This window comes from Plectropomus leopardus, chromosome 11 (assembly GCF_026936395.1).
Source record: "Plectropomus leopardus strain MGB_pleo_1.0 chromosome 11, ASM2693639v1, whole genome shotgun sequence".
Lineage (NCBI taxonomy): Eukaryota > Metazoa > Chordata > Actinopteri > Perciformes > Serranidae > Plectropomus > Plectropomus leopardus.
The window spans coordinates 13099426-13115210 of NC_142186.1; the positions used below are offsets into that span (position 1 = coordinate 13099426).

General features: G+C 40.5%; 1 protein-coding gene across 1 annotated transcript in view; it reads right to left on the reverse strand.

Moving 5' to 3' along the window:
• triob (trio Rho guanine nucleotide exchange factor b) overlaps nucleotides 1–15008 on the reverse strand; it is a 118096-nt gene extending 103088 nt beyond the window's left edge. Inside the window, exons 1-2 of the mRNA XM_042490614.2 lie at nucleotides 14656–15008; nucleotides 1809–1862 (exon numbers count right to left, since the gene is read on the reverse strand). Of these exons, the coding sequence (XP_042346548.2) occupies nucleotides 1809–1862; nucleotides 14656–14725 (124 nt within the window). The 5' untranslated portion in view covers nucleotides 14726–15008. The remainder of the gene's footprint in view (nucleotides 1–1808; nucleotides 1863–14655) is intronic.
• Nucleotides 15009–15785: the final 777 nt, after the last annotated feature.

Here is a 15785-nt window from a genome sequence, read left to right on the forward strand (position 1 = left end):
AAACAAGTCCGAGCCCAGAAAAGACCAATGTTTCTCAAAACATGTTGGCCAAACAAACCAAGTTTAGAATAAAAAAACAGGAAATACCCAGTTGAGGTTATGTCAAATCCTTTGAAAGGAAGCAACAACAAATCTAAATCCAGCACATCTCACGGAGGCCACACCAAAATTCACAACAACATGGATGAGCACATGTAGCTATTGCAGAAAAAGGAAGAGAAAATTCCCAAAAGGTACACAGTACACGATGGTTGGGAGGAGGCGAACAAACATAATAAAGACCTTCCCACTTAGGTATCAATATAGCCAGAAAATCTGTGTGAATTTTTGAATGATTAGTCAGCTTTGCCGAAAGGGTGTACTCATCCACTAAGGCAGATGCACACAGACTAGGACAAACCACACATGTCCACACACATGTCTTTCATTCAGACCATGACAAATAATACATTTTCTGCCGTGGCCTACAGCACACCTCATGTTTTGATTGTGCCAGATCAGCTAATAAGTAAGTGAAAGATGTCTGAGTCAACAGTTTCTCAGAGAGGACTTTGCACACCTGCAATTTCATGTTACAGTGCAACAGAATGCTTCAGGCAATTTGCTAAATCGACACTTAATTCAACAGCAAGTTAATTTTGTAGAGTAATTGAAAATGAACAATGAACAGGAAAAGAGCCAGTCGGAAATCAGCCATAAATGGCTAGTACAACCAGATTGCTCTGATTCACTGTGAGCAGCTCATGAATTTCTGCCCATGTCCAACAAAAATATACAGAGACACCACTGCAGCTTCAATTTTTTGTGAGTCAGCCTCAGGGATGAACTTCAAGGGTTTTTGGGCAAAAGGCCTGTGTGAAGGATTTGGCGGGCATGTCCCAATCGTTTCCCATGAACATCCATTCAAATTCTGGCAAGAAGGGAATAATAGGACAAGCTGTAGATTGAAAACTTGTAAAATGTTCATCCCCAAATGACCTAATTGGAAAACATCAGGTCAAAACTGTGTCAAACACATGGGTCTCACGAGCTAAAGACAACACAATCTACTGACGTTTGGTTAGAGATCACAGCAGATGATGTATGTGTCCCATCCATGCCTGACACTCTCCACTTGCTTCAGTCTAATACTGCAATGCTTACAAAACATGCACGAAAAAAAGTCTTGATTTTTACATTTTTTTTATTTATATTCCAAAACACTTTCTGCTCATGTATGCTGGCTTCCCCAGCACGGATTATACCAAGCCTTTCAATTTAAATGAGACTTTCTATGGAAAAGGTCCAAACACTTACAATACATTTTAGTCCAAGAGGGATTAAACTGAATAATCTATGGACAGGGAACCAGGCACACATTTATTTGGGATAATCTTTGTGCATACCCTAATAAGGGCCCCTTAACTGCGCCATTTATACCCAAAAACACTTCACCCTGGAGAGAGTAACTTGGTGTATTTTTAGCATGTAGGTCCTTGGGGTATTAGGATGTGAACCAACAAGGTCATGGTTGCTAGCTGATGCCACAGAGGAGCTTGAGTCTAATGGGATTCGACGCAGTAGAGCTTCGATGGAGCATTTCATTTTACTGTAAGTGAGTATGGTACATGGTGTTCCTGACGTTTTAGCTTCGTCTCCCTCTTACTCACATAAATACATGCAATATGTAAGACACACTGTTTCATTCATTGTGAACTGTAGAACATTTCAAACATCATCATGGGCAATAAAGAGACCATGTACAAACATCCTGCTCTGAAAAGAGATTTCTGATTGTTTCCCAAAGGCTGTTTGACTATCAGACCTACCTGAGGTTTGACCTGGGCCATCCAGTTTGGATTCACATTTTGGAAGAGCACAATCTAAAAAGAGACAAGAGAAAAAGAGGAATGAAGTTTAATAAAGGAAATGAAGAGTGAAAGGACAGTCCTGTGATCCTCTAGAGCAGAACCACAACCTTCTCCATGTTTTAGTGTCAGAACTTAGAGCTTTGTGATTACTGAGTACAAATGAGAGAGCGAGCAATTGTGGAGCACCTCTTTGATCTGAGTATCTGGATACCCCGAGATAGACATGCTGCACACAGATGGATGTGCGCACACACCCGTCTTGTAAAAGTGCACATTGTAGCTGAACATGAGCTAGTGACCATCTAAATCAAGATTATAGATCCTTATGCTCTTTATCTTTATTCTTTACCTCGTGCTCTCATACTGTCACAAACACACAAAATCAGACACACATACAGACTCATGCATAACTCTCAGCACATCAGCTGATAAGCAAATTAATCACTTGAAGAAAGCAGATGTCTGTGTCACTTACGCCTCAAGAATCATCTTTAGATAGGAGAAATGTTAAAGGCAAAAGACGCCTTTGTTGGATACTGTCTGTAAACACTATCACCACTGAAAGTGAAACCCTATCTTTGCATTTTTTTCTGCACTTTGTCCGTGATTTTCGTAACTTTCTCTTGGATGTGCACTGCTTATAGTCTGACCCCTGGTTGCTACCTTTTATAAAGTCCACCCTTCAACTGTGCCCTGTGCCAGGGAATGTCTCAAACACTGCAAAATAAGAAAAAAAACATGACAATACGGCAGAGGGCAGAGTCTCTACAGATGGTTCATTGCCACAAACATCTTATGGGTTGTAAGTGATGATTAAGGGGGATTTCTTTTGTATAAGTCTTTAAATTTGTGGGCTGTTTTTTTTAAATCCTGCATAGTATACCTTTAAGAATATTCAACCAGCCCAATGACAAAAGGAGAGTTTGTCCAGGGCTTCTAAGTTTGTAAGCAAAGTTGGCATCAGTTTCAGCATCACACTCAATTCAGGATCAATTAATTAATAACAACTGACTCAATGTTGATGTTCTGCTAATCCACACACCCACATCTGACATCTTTTTTTTTTTTTTAAACTGATAAAGGAAGTTATCTGTGTCAATGACATTAACCCTGAAAATAAATAAGAATTATATCATGACTCAAAGGATGCACTGATTTCTAAATTTGAACTGACATGCATCCTGTTTCTGGCAGCAGACTGACAAACTTTCTTTCTGGGTCACTCATCAGTAGGACACTATAGTGGCATGAGATAACAGAGAGGAGAGGCAGGGAATGAGGAACAGGGGCAGCTTAGCTCCTCTACGCTCTGACTTCTCCTGGCTGCCTTTCTGAAAAGAACAACCTGGCATATGCTGCTGCCTAACAAGGATTACAGTGAGCACCTGTTCACACACTATGTTTCATTTTACGCAGTGTAGTATGGATAGAGTGTTTGGTCAAGTTAAGAGTGTTCATCTTGAACAGAATTTTCCAGGCTTTACATGTGTTTGGCATCTGCTTCTTGTTTGCAAGGTGTGTTTGAATCTTAGGGAAAGTGTATGAAAGAAGTTAAAAAATTAAATTATAGTGAATGTTTCATCATTTTCAGCTTTCAGCATACGGCTAGATAATGTCTTGAGAAATCATGGTCAGCATATGCTGCGAGGCAGAGATTAGGTGGCACCATGCTCACATGGACAAGAGGATGTGAAGGAGAGATGGCAAAGGTAATCCTCTCCCAAATAGGCTGACCAAAAGAAAACACCACTAGACAAAGACAAGAGGCAGAGTTTAACTTGTAGCCATGACAAAGTTTGAAAGGAAACAATACCTACCAAGCATTTTCCAAAAAATCTCCTCATATAAACTCCATCTACTTCCGAAGTTTAACAAACTCATATTTCTATTCCATTTTGGCAGCTGATTAAAATACAACAATTGACCCTTTGCTAAAACCCTGGCCCTTTGTGGTGATTCATCAAGGTGCCAGAGCTATCATGGAGCCCACACTGTAACTAAATGCCCATCCTGGAGACATATCATCATTTTTTGGGGAAAAAATGATAAAGCAATATCAGAGAAGAATATAAGAAAGCAGATAGAAGGTCTACAATATGCATTTGAAGGATATATCCAGGATGTCAAACTCACTCAGCAGCTTCAAACAGCTAAAAAGATAAAAAATATTTAGAAGCTAAAGCCTAATGTACAGATCACAGCGAAAAAAGTGAACTATAACATTTCTTGACAAAAGATAATGAAAATAAAGGAAAACCTCACCGACTAAAGCCAACTATGAGCCATTGCATTGTGTGCATATTAACAGCGTTTGGTGTTTGGCTTCCCCCAAGCCCCCCGGAGAACAACATTTATCTGCACATACAGCGATGCCACACAGCTGGTCCTGTCACTGGTTCCTGTAAAGCAGGGTAGGTCTTTCTTCACTGTTATAAGCAAAAGCAGCATGTGTATACATTCAGTAAGCTAGACCTTCAGTAGCAAGCTAGCTAGCTCGCTAGCCCTACACTTTTCAGGGTCTGATTTTGGATTTAGAATGGGAAAGAAATGTATATCTCTTTCAACTTCTCCAGGTAACGAGTGCCATTATCACACCTTACCACTGGCACAACGCAAAGTTTGTAATCGACAAAACAGGCCCAAAAATGAAGATAATCTGAAACCATTGCATGAGGGTCTATGGAGCACAGCTCTAAAGCTAATGTGCCTGGGCCAGTGCTATGCTGTGATTGGCCAGTCTGTGTTTAAGGGTGGGACTTAAAGAAAGGTTAAATGTTCCTGCTGCTTCAATACAAGATCAACATGTGGAATCTAATATTAATGGGTGGAAACCAGTGGAAGGCCCCTTTAGGGAGAAAGTTTTGAAAGTAGTATCTTAAAACATGGGACAGGTTTTTCTTAGAAGATAAGAAAAAACAGCCCATTTCTTCAAAGCAAAGTAAAATTGTGGACTTTGTTTCACAGGTTCATTTTATAGTCGCAAAGTGTGAAATATCAAAATCATTTTATTTTCTTTGATGTGCAAACATTCAGTGTTTTATTGACAACAAGTTTTAACCACAGCTCTGTGTGTGAATGCTATGCTAACAAAATAAACATCTAGCTACAATAGTATATTGGCAGTAAAACAGCACCAGTGTTACAGTAGGTATTTCTGCAAGCCAATACAGTAGGATGGGACGTTAAGTTTGATCCTCAACCTATTTTATCCGAAGCCAGAGAGGCCAAGCGGCAGTTTAGCCTTCCTAAGCCAGAAGAGCACTGGGTTGGCACTGTTCACGCGACAGGGATCAGAGCCTGCTGCTGTCTTCAAAGCAAAAGGGAATGTTACAGTGTGTGTGTGTGTGTGTGTGTGTGTGTGTGTGTGTGTGTGTGTGTGTGTGTGTTTGTGAGAGAAAGCGAGACTACACAGTTCCGTTGGACAGACTGAGCACAGCTGTTGACAGAAGACAGGCAGTCTAAGGCATCACACAAGCTCACACATGTATGCAAACACACACTGCAGGCTGTGCTTTGATTTTACCAAAGCTGCGTCCATGTTCTGCTTAATTCTTTTTTTTTCACACTGACTGAAGTAAGACTTTGGCTTGTCTGCCAAAAAAGCACAACATGCCATTAGTGCAGAGAGGCACAGTGAAGCACACAGATCTGGTATCTCAAGTTGCAAGGATGTAAATGGACAAGTGCAAGAGTGCTATTGTGCATGAGAGAGTATAAATTATTGAAAGTTAGTGCTACACTATTAACCTCATACATCTACAGCAAAATACCACAAAAGAAAAGAAAAAGCCAGGAGTATGAATGAAGTTTATTGACCCCTTCTTTTTCACTTTACACGAGTAGAGAAACTGTCTTACTCTCTATCCCACTTTATGAATGAAAATGATGGCACATATCCTGACAGTTGACTTACTGACACTGCGCTGCACTTTTGAGAGAAAGTTCTTAAAAGACTGAGTGTCTCAGAACTCAAGGGGGGGGCATGGCCTCATGAACTGTGGCTGCTTTTTCAAAGTGCTTTTTCAAAGGAGGCACAAAGCATTGTGGGAGGCTTGTGACTTCAGATACTAGATCCAGATGCTTCCTTGGTTTAAGCTGTTGGGGAAAAGGAGAGGAGACAGGGGAGGAGCTGTGAAAGACGGGGAGGCTTGTAACATCTGCTGAGAGGGCATACGGAGAGAGGAGGAGTGAAGAATTAGGAATGTGGAGGAATCCCAGGAAGTTTTTTGTGAATTAATACATATGTGACATCGTCTCCAGTACAGCGAAAAACTCTTTTAGTTCCAAAAGCTGACATAACACCGTTAAAATGCTTTTGCTTTTCTGGGGATAATGGTGAACTTGGCACTCTTTGAAAGATCTATGCCAAAGTGTTGAATACAAACACCTAAAACACTTAATGGCATTTTGTTTTCTTTAATGTGACGCACAGCTCTTAGTCTGTCAGTAAAATGTAATGAGCTTTATTAGGATGTCTCATTTAATAAATGTACAAGAGAAGAGAGACATGCATTGTGGTGAGAATCACAAACAGAGGACCAGATATTATAAAATAAGGTCATGATTTGAATATACGACAACCCTGAGAGGCAAGGTATGAGGTAATGATGGGAGGCTGTGTGGGAGAGGAGTGGAGGCGATAAAAAAAAATTCGAAAAAAAGGATAGAATGAGAGGGAGTCAGCAGTTGACTGACAAGAGGTTTCTCTCTTATCAGATGGTGGATTTGCAAGAGACATACAGACCAGCCCACAGCCTATTTTTATGACCTGCAATCCTCCTATGCATCCATCCCTCGTTCATTCACTCCATTTCTCCATCCCCCTCTTCCTTGCTTCCAGAGCCCTGGGCGACATGGGTGGGATGTAGTGATTTATACCTCTGTGCGTGTGTGTATGTATGTGTGTGTGTGTGAGTGTGAAGTAATGACGATGTCCCACAGGCTACATTTCCCATCCTACACATTATAAACCTATTGGAATCCCTGATTATCGACATACGGCCAAGAGTCATCTTTCAGGTATATCTTGTGTTAAAGCCGATCCCAGCAATGAGAGCTGGAACAAAAATATCGTTATCAGTAGTGACCATTTAAGTACTAGGAGTGGGAGTGGGAATCACCCGAGACCCCTTGATACATAACATCACAATACTCACAATACAATATTATTGTGATTTAAAACATTTTGCAATATGCTGGTTATTGCGATGACATAAAATGCGATATATACCAATTTATTACCATTTTTCAACTGCAAATTTTGACCCCAAAGATAAACTTTGTCAACATGTTTTATTTAATAAGATAGTTTTCTGTTCATCTCACATTAATATTTTGTATTGCAGCAAAATGTATCTCACCAACTGTAAAAGCAATTGATATTACTGTTCTAGTATACTACCAAAATTTTAATTTGTATTTGCAATATTAATAATTTATATAATTAAAAAAAAACATACTTGGCGTCCATGTCTCAATAAACTATCGCCATGAAAATTATCCCGATACTGTGCTGTATCATTATTTCCCCCCATCCAAAGTTTTTAATTAAGGGGCCTGCATAATTTAATGTTCATCACTTACAACACATTTCTTGCTCCTGCTGGTCTCCAATGCATCATGTGAACTTAAACTCAGATTTGTCTCGTGATTTAGTTCGAGAAAATGAACGACAAGTTAAAATATCTGTGCCATTAGAGTTCAACCTAACTGAAAGGTATCTGCACATTCTCTCTGTTTAAGAAAAGAAAACCCTGGTCCTTGTCCGTGTGTCTTTAAAGTGACCCCTAGTATAGATGTACATGACATTTAGCAACAATCAATAACCTGGTGAGATGGTGGGGGGTTACATGTCCATAAAGTGTATTACGACTCTCTCCGAAAGGTCGTGAGTCTCTGATGAGATCGATCAGCACAGTCTAGCTGTAAAATAGGTAATTGCCTCACCATGCTACCTTCTTGATTGTGCTCTCCATAAAACTCTCCAATAAACGCTACGAGAGAATCGGGCTACAACAAGCACCCAACATCTGGTCCTGATTGGGAACATACAGTAGGCTTTTTATTTAAACTCAGGAGAGTAGGAGAAAACTGCCTCTTGTCATTCATATACAGCACAATGGCATAGAATCAATCATTTTTGGGTTGCAGCTACATACTTATTAGCCATGTGACCATTTATATTTGAATGATTTTATCACTTGTTTCTTTTGTAATTGAAGTCCAAGCATTTAAGCTACAGCACCCTGATTTGTTTTTTTGCATAATTCACTGGCTTTCATATGTAGATATAGATGATGTTATTTGTACGTTGGTTATGTGTATTCAATGTGGTTTGAAATATTGTCATTTCAGGTGAGATTGAATTTAAAACTCCATTATTTGTGAAAGGAAAAATATTTCAACCACTTGTGGTCAACGAGTATCATAATGACATAACCTGCTTGTTATGCTTTGGAATCATTACAGTTAGAGTAACTTTTAAGACATACAGACAATGCCAGGCTTTCATTTTGGTATTTCCCATTATCATGCTGATCAGAACAAAATGTGCTTACAATGCTGCTGGCGACTTAAAATATTGAGCACAAGAATCCAAAGGTTTTTGCCAAGAAGCAAAAGCAACTTATCAGCCTGACCATTGTGGTGCTTTAAGTTTAGCTAATGCAGAAAATGATTTGCTGTATTGTACTGTATCTGTCAGAAAATCAACATAAATACTGTAATTATCTATTTTTCAATAATTATATTTCTATGTCTTTCATGCTCGTCCTCTGATTCTCCTTCAGTTGAATATGAGAAATAGCCAACTGTGCACGCGGGCCTAGGCGATTTCGCAGTGCAGGCAATGCCAATCTAAGCTTATAGTCTTTAACTCTGACCAACTGCCAATTAGGCTGCCCCTGGATGCAACCGAAAGGTTTCAGCCTCATGGAGAGCAGAGTAGCCTACATTTTGCAGGGTGTGCTCCACCCAAGCCTCAGCTCTATAATTTGATGAAAGCTTGTTTGTCCCTCTAAGTATGTCATGTCCTCGCTTTCTGAATCTCACTTTCTTTTCCCTCTATTCTATATTTTCATTGACTTAACTTCTCTGGCTTTACTCTGCCTGTGTCCTCTCAGTACACATTTATCTTTGCCTTCCCATTCGTCCCTCTCACTCTATCAACGCTGTTTACTGTAAATTATATGCTCCAAGATGCATACTGCATGGCCTGTTGAAGGTCTTTTCCTCATCTACATGATTATATAAGATTTCTGCTTGAGTATGCAAGATAACATTAGGTCATTATGCTTTCATCGACTATGACTGTGCTAGAAGAAAATGAAGAATCGCTGCTCAGTGATTTGGCTCTCATTACAGACTGCACTGGCACAGGTCAGTGAGTTCACTGTGGGCACAGAGAAATGCCTCACTGCGTTGTCAATACTGACACTGCCATTGTTGATGCTAATGTCTTGTTTCTATCCTCGCTGCAAGATACAGTGAATGATAGGCTATAGAAGCTTGCATGAAGAAGTGCAACGAACATCACTGATGTTTACCTAGTTGTTTGTTTATGTATCAGTTCACTGTCGTAAGGGTTTCACAATCTGGCCATGCAATCCAAGTATTTCAGAATTATTTTCAACAGAACTACCAATGACAAAAGCAGAACTAATCACTTATACTCCAGCCTATCAATTATTCTCTTGATATAAAAAATATATAATTTAACACTGCAGACTGCAAAGACACTCGTACATGTATAGTTGAAAGCCTGTCTACATTAGTAATGAGTAGGCTAGAAGCCATTTTTCACACAGTAAACAGTAGATCTTTGCAACACCCCTAAGCCCCATACTCTCTGACTGATTACCACTGTCTTGGAGCCAGTGCAGTTATGACTGGGTATACAGCTCTTATGCAAGTTGTTTAGACAGTTATTTAATCTTATTCCAGTATACAGTACATCTGGCTGCAGCTTTTATGTCAATTGAGTTTCACTGTGCAGTGCTGTACAGTAATGCTATTGCACAGATCCAGTAACTTCATTACAAATCACTCAAGAGACTATCTATGAATTAATACCTTGTAAAAATACAACATTGTGCAAATGTTATTTTTGGTTTTGCAAAGATGGCGCTCTACATAGTGCTCCAATATATGTGACAGTGACCATAGCAATTTAGTTCATGTGGTGCTAATGGCTCTGGCATGAAGATGTGACAAGTAGGAGAAAGAAGCTCTGTATTGCAAAGGTTTATAGCACATTAAGGTATGCTGGGCCATCAAATACTGCAGAGTAGCTCAGATTTTTAATACAAAGTAAAAGCTAAGGCAACTCCTCTCAAGCTTTGGGAAAGTTGAAGGGCAATCATCAATATAAATAACTTAGTCTGGTTTTGATTGGTCACAAAATGATCCTGGTTTAGACCATAGTCAAGTTTTGGTGTACTGAGTGCTATATGGCCCATGTTTAACAGAAAACACCAAATCAAAGCTTTTTAAGACAATCTGGGGCTGTTCTCTGTATGAGCACCTACAGGGGACAGATACTGACCCGCATACCATACTATTTATTGGTCATGCATTCATTAAGATCTTTGCTCATTTTTAATTCACATCTACAATTAAGAGGTGAAATGTGGATTTTTACAATGATAAGGAGAGTGATATCCTCACTCATGTACTCCTAAAACATAACTGATTAGGGTACATTTCATTTTTGAGGAAACAGGAATAAAGATATTGATATATAGTGAATCTAATTCAGAAACACAACATTAACACATCAACCAAATATTCCTGAAAGCTACCTCAATTTACTCAGTTCGTGGTTCCTTTACCTGCTGCTGGAAGATATTTGACAGATACACTTCCAGACTCATCCTAATACTATTCTTTACTGTTCCACAACTAGGCAAACCTCTAGTATTTCAATTTGGGGGCATGCTGCTAACTTGTGTAGGCTCAGATCAATCTGCAGGATGTTATTGGGCTGTGATGCCTCTCTATAACAAATACTTGATTAAAGTCCAAATCGCAGTCCAAACAGGAAACAAAGGGGTACTGTCATCATCTGTACTCCAAACACAATCTGACAGCATTAGTCAACTAATTATTCAATTTATATACAACTTAATGTGGCTAAAATGAGTGTTGTATTTCCATGCTTTGAAAGAATTTATTGTGCAAACACTTGTAAAGATGAGATGATATATATGCCTGGAAAGTTAAGCATGATGGGATGATAAAGGTTAAAAAATGTAGTATCTGTCTTAATAAATGTTCAAAGAACCAGCTGAATAGTTCTTGTCAATAGACAAGTTGCCATAATTTTGGAATGGGACTTTAAGTCACGGCATGAGCAACCTGGGAGGAGTGACTCAGCAGCTGAGCTGTGATCCACAGCATCAGTGTGGGACTCAGAGATGGAGCTCCATCTGCTCACTGAAAATAATCAAGCAAAGAGAAACATCAAGGATTTTCAAGGGCCGATGAGAATATCATTGATTCAGGTGAAGAAATTACAAACTAGTGCAGGATCAAAAACTAGGACTTTGAAACACATGGTGCCTGATGGAAATCTCAATTTAGTCATCTAAACAGTCCACCAGCTTTGTAGCTACAAACTTGCGTTGGGTTATTCATAAAGTCAGTAAGTTAGTCTCTAAGTCAGCCTCTTATCCAGTGATCAAAGCAGCTCAGACAGCCAGTCAGTCACTTTAGGTCTTGTTCAGTAGAAGAATCTGACATATTCTAGCCTCCACTAACTAAATAGGGCACCAAAGTGCATCCAGCAAAACAAAGCGCACTCACACATACACAGAGCCCCAGAAATAAAGTGCTTGGGATCAACTAGGATGAGCAGCTGTGTGCCAAGATTTCAACATGCAACAAGCTGGCAGCAATTAGGAAGCCTGCTGGAGAGGCTTCAGGGAGCAGGATGGCCATTACACTACTAGTCCATCACAGTGAAGCTATGGGAAATAATGGGATAAATAGTGTGCATGAATGAACTAATAAAGGACTGACTGACACATCATATGATGTTTGGACAAATTGCTAGTGTGTATATGTGACTGATAATACTTAATCAAAACAGAGTAACAGGAAAAAGTCACGATTCATGCCAAATAAAGGCCCCAAAAAATAATCTTAAAAAAAAGAGAGAAAAAAAAGCAATGCTGAACAAAACATTTTCAGATCGATAAATGAGTTAAGAAGACACATTTAAGGAGCTGTATGCGACATTCAGAGCATATTTATGATTCATAGTCTGAGCCAGTATCACCTGCACATAGCCTTCAACATGGAGCTGGCTGAGCAGCTATCAGCTAATGGTGCAGCTAACAGCTAACACTGCTAACAACAGCAATAGTGCTGACCGAGCGCTACACTTCCACTACAACGCTGTTTCAGCCGTATGCGGCTGCATGAGCATCTTATGAGCGCAGTTCTGAGCGGCGGAGATTAGCTTGCCTGTGGGACACACACACACACACACACACACACACACACACACACACACACACACACACACACACACATACACACACACACACAAGGACTCACATGCTTTATTAGGGATGAACAGCCAGACTGAGTACCACAACAAAGAACAGAGAGGCTTACAACACACACATATGGAGATTACAAATGCACACATATGGAGTGTGACTTCATTCTCTGCACAGAATGCCATTACCTCACTATATCTTTTCATAACAAATAGTTATTTGCTACTATATTAATGCTCTGAATGTTGCATACAGTTCCTTTAAAGTTTACTAAATGAATGGACGAACATTGTTAGGTGTAATCCAGCTACATTAAGTGTGGTAAATGAATGGAATCAATGACACTGACTAGTATTTTCTTGATCTTTTCAGTATGTCCATTTGTGTGTGCTACAAGAGTAACATGAAATAAAACACATCCATCAAACAAGATAACAGGAACTTTTTAAACAATCAGCTCTAATGTGAGCCGGAGACACACAGCTATTTGACATTATTCCCTCAGCATTTAGTGCTATTCTCCATTTTAACAGCCCAGAAACTGTTTCATGCTTTCTCTTCATAATAGTATCTTATAAAAGTTTCCTGAGGCCATAACCTATTTCTGTCTCCATCATGAATACTGTATGAACTGCGTTTGCCGCTATATAAACACCAAGCAGTCCAACTTCCCTGTGAGCCAACTTTCCAGCCTGATACAACACAGCTATAGGAAAATACATTGGCAGGCATCCAACCAACCGTAAGAAAGACTGCAGCATTTGAATACAATTCACTTTGACAACATTCCTAACAGTCTGACTGGCAGAGGCATTTTCTAGGAGAAAGTATGTGATTTAAAGACTGTTAAAAAAATTATTAAGTTTTTGGTTACATTTATTGGTTCATATGCACTTAGGTGCACATGCTGTCTGTCTCTGTCTGCCTGTCTGTGCGTGTGTGTGTTCATTCATGTGTGCAATCTGTGGAGATAGTGAACAGTAGACCCCCAGGCACCAGGTGTCACAGAGAGAAACAGCTGAGAGAGAGAGAGAGAGAGAGACAGCTGCTTCTTGTGGTGTGTATCGGAGGTGGTCCCTCATAAATGGTGGCGACATATTCCCAAATACTGGACTTTTACTTAAAAATGTACCTTCCAGAAGCTGTTATTGAACTCCCTACCCTCCTACTGCCTGTGTCAGATTGTATTAAAGAGATATTTTTTGAGGATAAAAAAAATGGGGGCTTGATGGTGGGTAATACTTAAGGGGATGTTGGCTAAAATATGAAGACAATATCTAATATAAAAACAATTTTGAAAGTTTGACACACTGCTTTTGCACTCTTCAAAATGCTTGTCATAAATGTCTGAAAAAGCATAAAAAAGGCACATGTTGATGGTGAAACATCTTATGATATTCCACAAAGACATACCAATATCACAAAGAAGCATACATTATAGGAATGGGATATACACCATAACATTGCAAAGTCGGTATATGACTATACCTGGTGAAGGATTATTATCATTTGAGCAAGAATGCTTAAGAACATTACACCTTGCACCCTCAACTACTACAAAGTACATGGCATAAGCCCCCAAGTAGCATTGTTTGGCTGACATCTGACAACAGAGCAGCCCCCTGCACTAATTGTTTATGTCTTAAATGCAGAATAATGAGGTAGGCAGGCCTATCCTTATTTGTTAGCATGATGCCATCATATCAGACGGGCCCAGTGCGTTGAGTGCAAGCTATTGCCCATACGTGCGTCCATGGCCTAGCCTCTATCCGTGCATCAGATGTGAGAGACAGGGTGAAGACTAGAATGATGCATGGTCCCAAATTCGTTCGCAAGAGAGTCCAATCTACACGCCTCTGAAGACAGAAATTAGCCTAAACAAAAAAATGTTCGACCCATATTCAGGGGGTTCGTGGTAGATAAAGCCTATAACGTCGAAATACTCGTAAAGCCCGGAGAGACTGTGGTCGAGCTGTAACCATCCACACCTTCTAGCCTACTTGGTCCAACCCAAAATGGGGTCAGTGTCTAATAATCAAACGGACATATTTCAGGGGGTGTTGTTCACACTGTTGTCATCAAAGGCTGCGGGATGACAAGTCAGTGGACTTAAATGTGGTAAATAAGTACAAGCTGTGCGCATCTCTTCAGCACATCCGATGCGCTGTAGGCTACGCATCTCGCCCATAAAACCCGTCAGTGCTTTTTTGTCATTTTGGCAGCAATGTGGCAGACCACCAGCGATCACACCGACAGCTCTACTGTAGCTCCCTCAGAGCCAGACTCGCCCCTTCCCGACTTACCGGATTTGAAAAACGCCGCTATGTCTGCCGCGTCCTTCGCAGCCTCATCTAGTCCCTCTCCTGCGCTCATGGCTGTGGTCGCTTGTGCGGAAATAGCGATCGCTATCCTCGAAAGGTTTTATCTTTCCGATAAGTATTTAACAGCAAAAGCGGACGCCTTTCATTGAAGCAGATCCGCTCATACAATCTGTGCTCCCTTCATTAAGCAAGATACCTCCTCCTCCATTTTGGCCGAGAAGGGAAAATCCTGGCGACCGATCGGCGGCGCTCCCGAGTTGGGACGTGAGGAAGGGGAGGCGGAGGAATGGGGGTGATAGTGAGAGAAGGCGGAGGTAAAAGAGGAGGGGAGGAGGACTAAGGGAGGAGGGCTATTCCGTTTCGAGTGGTGGGTGGGGGTGGGATATCCTGGGATTCCGTTTCGGGGGGTTTTGGTGCATTGTGCGCCACCCAAATTTAGTGTGCGCCACAGCACATCAGCAGCCCCCAGCGTCACTCACTGCGGTGCTGATGCGGGCTGCGTGGGAGTCATTCTTTAGGATTGTATTCCTTTATAGCTCAAGCCCAGATGTTGTGGGAGATGTCATATTGCCAAACAGCATGCTTTTTTAATTAAACGTGTAGAAGTATAGTAGTTTTCATATTTAACCCTATTATATAGGCCCTGATAGCTGAGTTCTTGCGGAAACGTGACTTTAATATTCCCATGAGGTCACTGAGTTCTGGTTTTGCATTATTTAGTTTCCTGGCAGTTATGGTCTGGGTATATGATTGCAAGTCGTTCACAAGGGCAATATTTCTTTTGCAAGTGTGACAAATCGTGTTTAGCGGATAATAGGGTGAAAATGACGACGAAGGAAAAGGATTATTTAATTCTCTCTTCATCTTGTAGTGACGAAGAGGATGCTACAGTATGAGGTCATTTGCCCCACAAATCTAACCCAGTTCTCCCTGACAGCTGCAGCTCAGTTACTTTAACCAGGGACAGTGCACTGCTGCCATCTAGGGGTTGCCTTCTCAAATTGCTCTGGGTAGGTGAGGATTACAATGAAGTCAGTTTTAAAGGTTTGGTGTGTGGGATGCAGGGGCATATTGGCAGAAATAATATATAATATTCATGACCAGATTTTTGT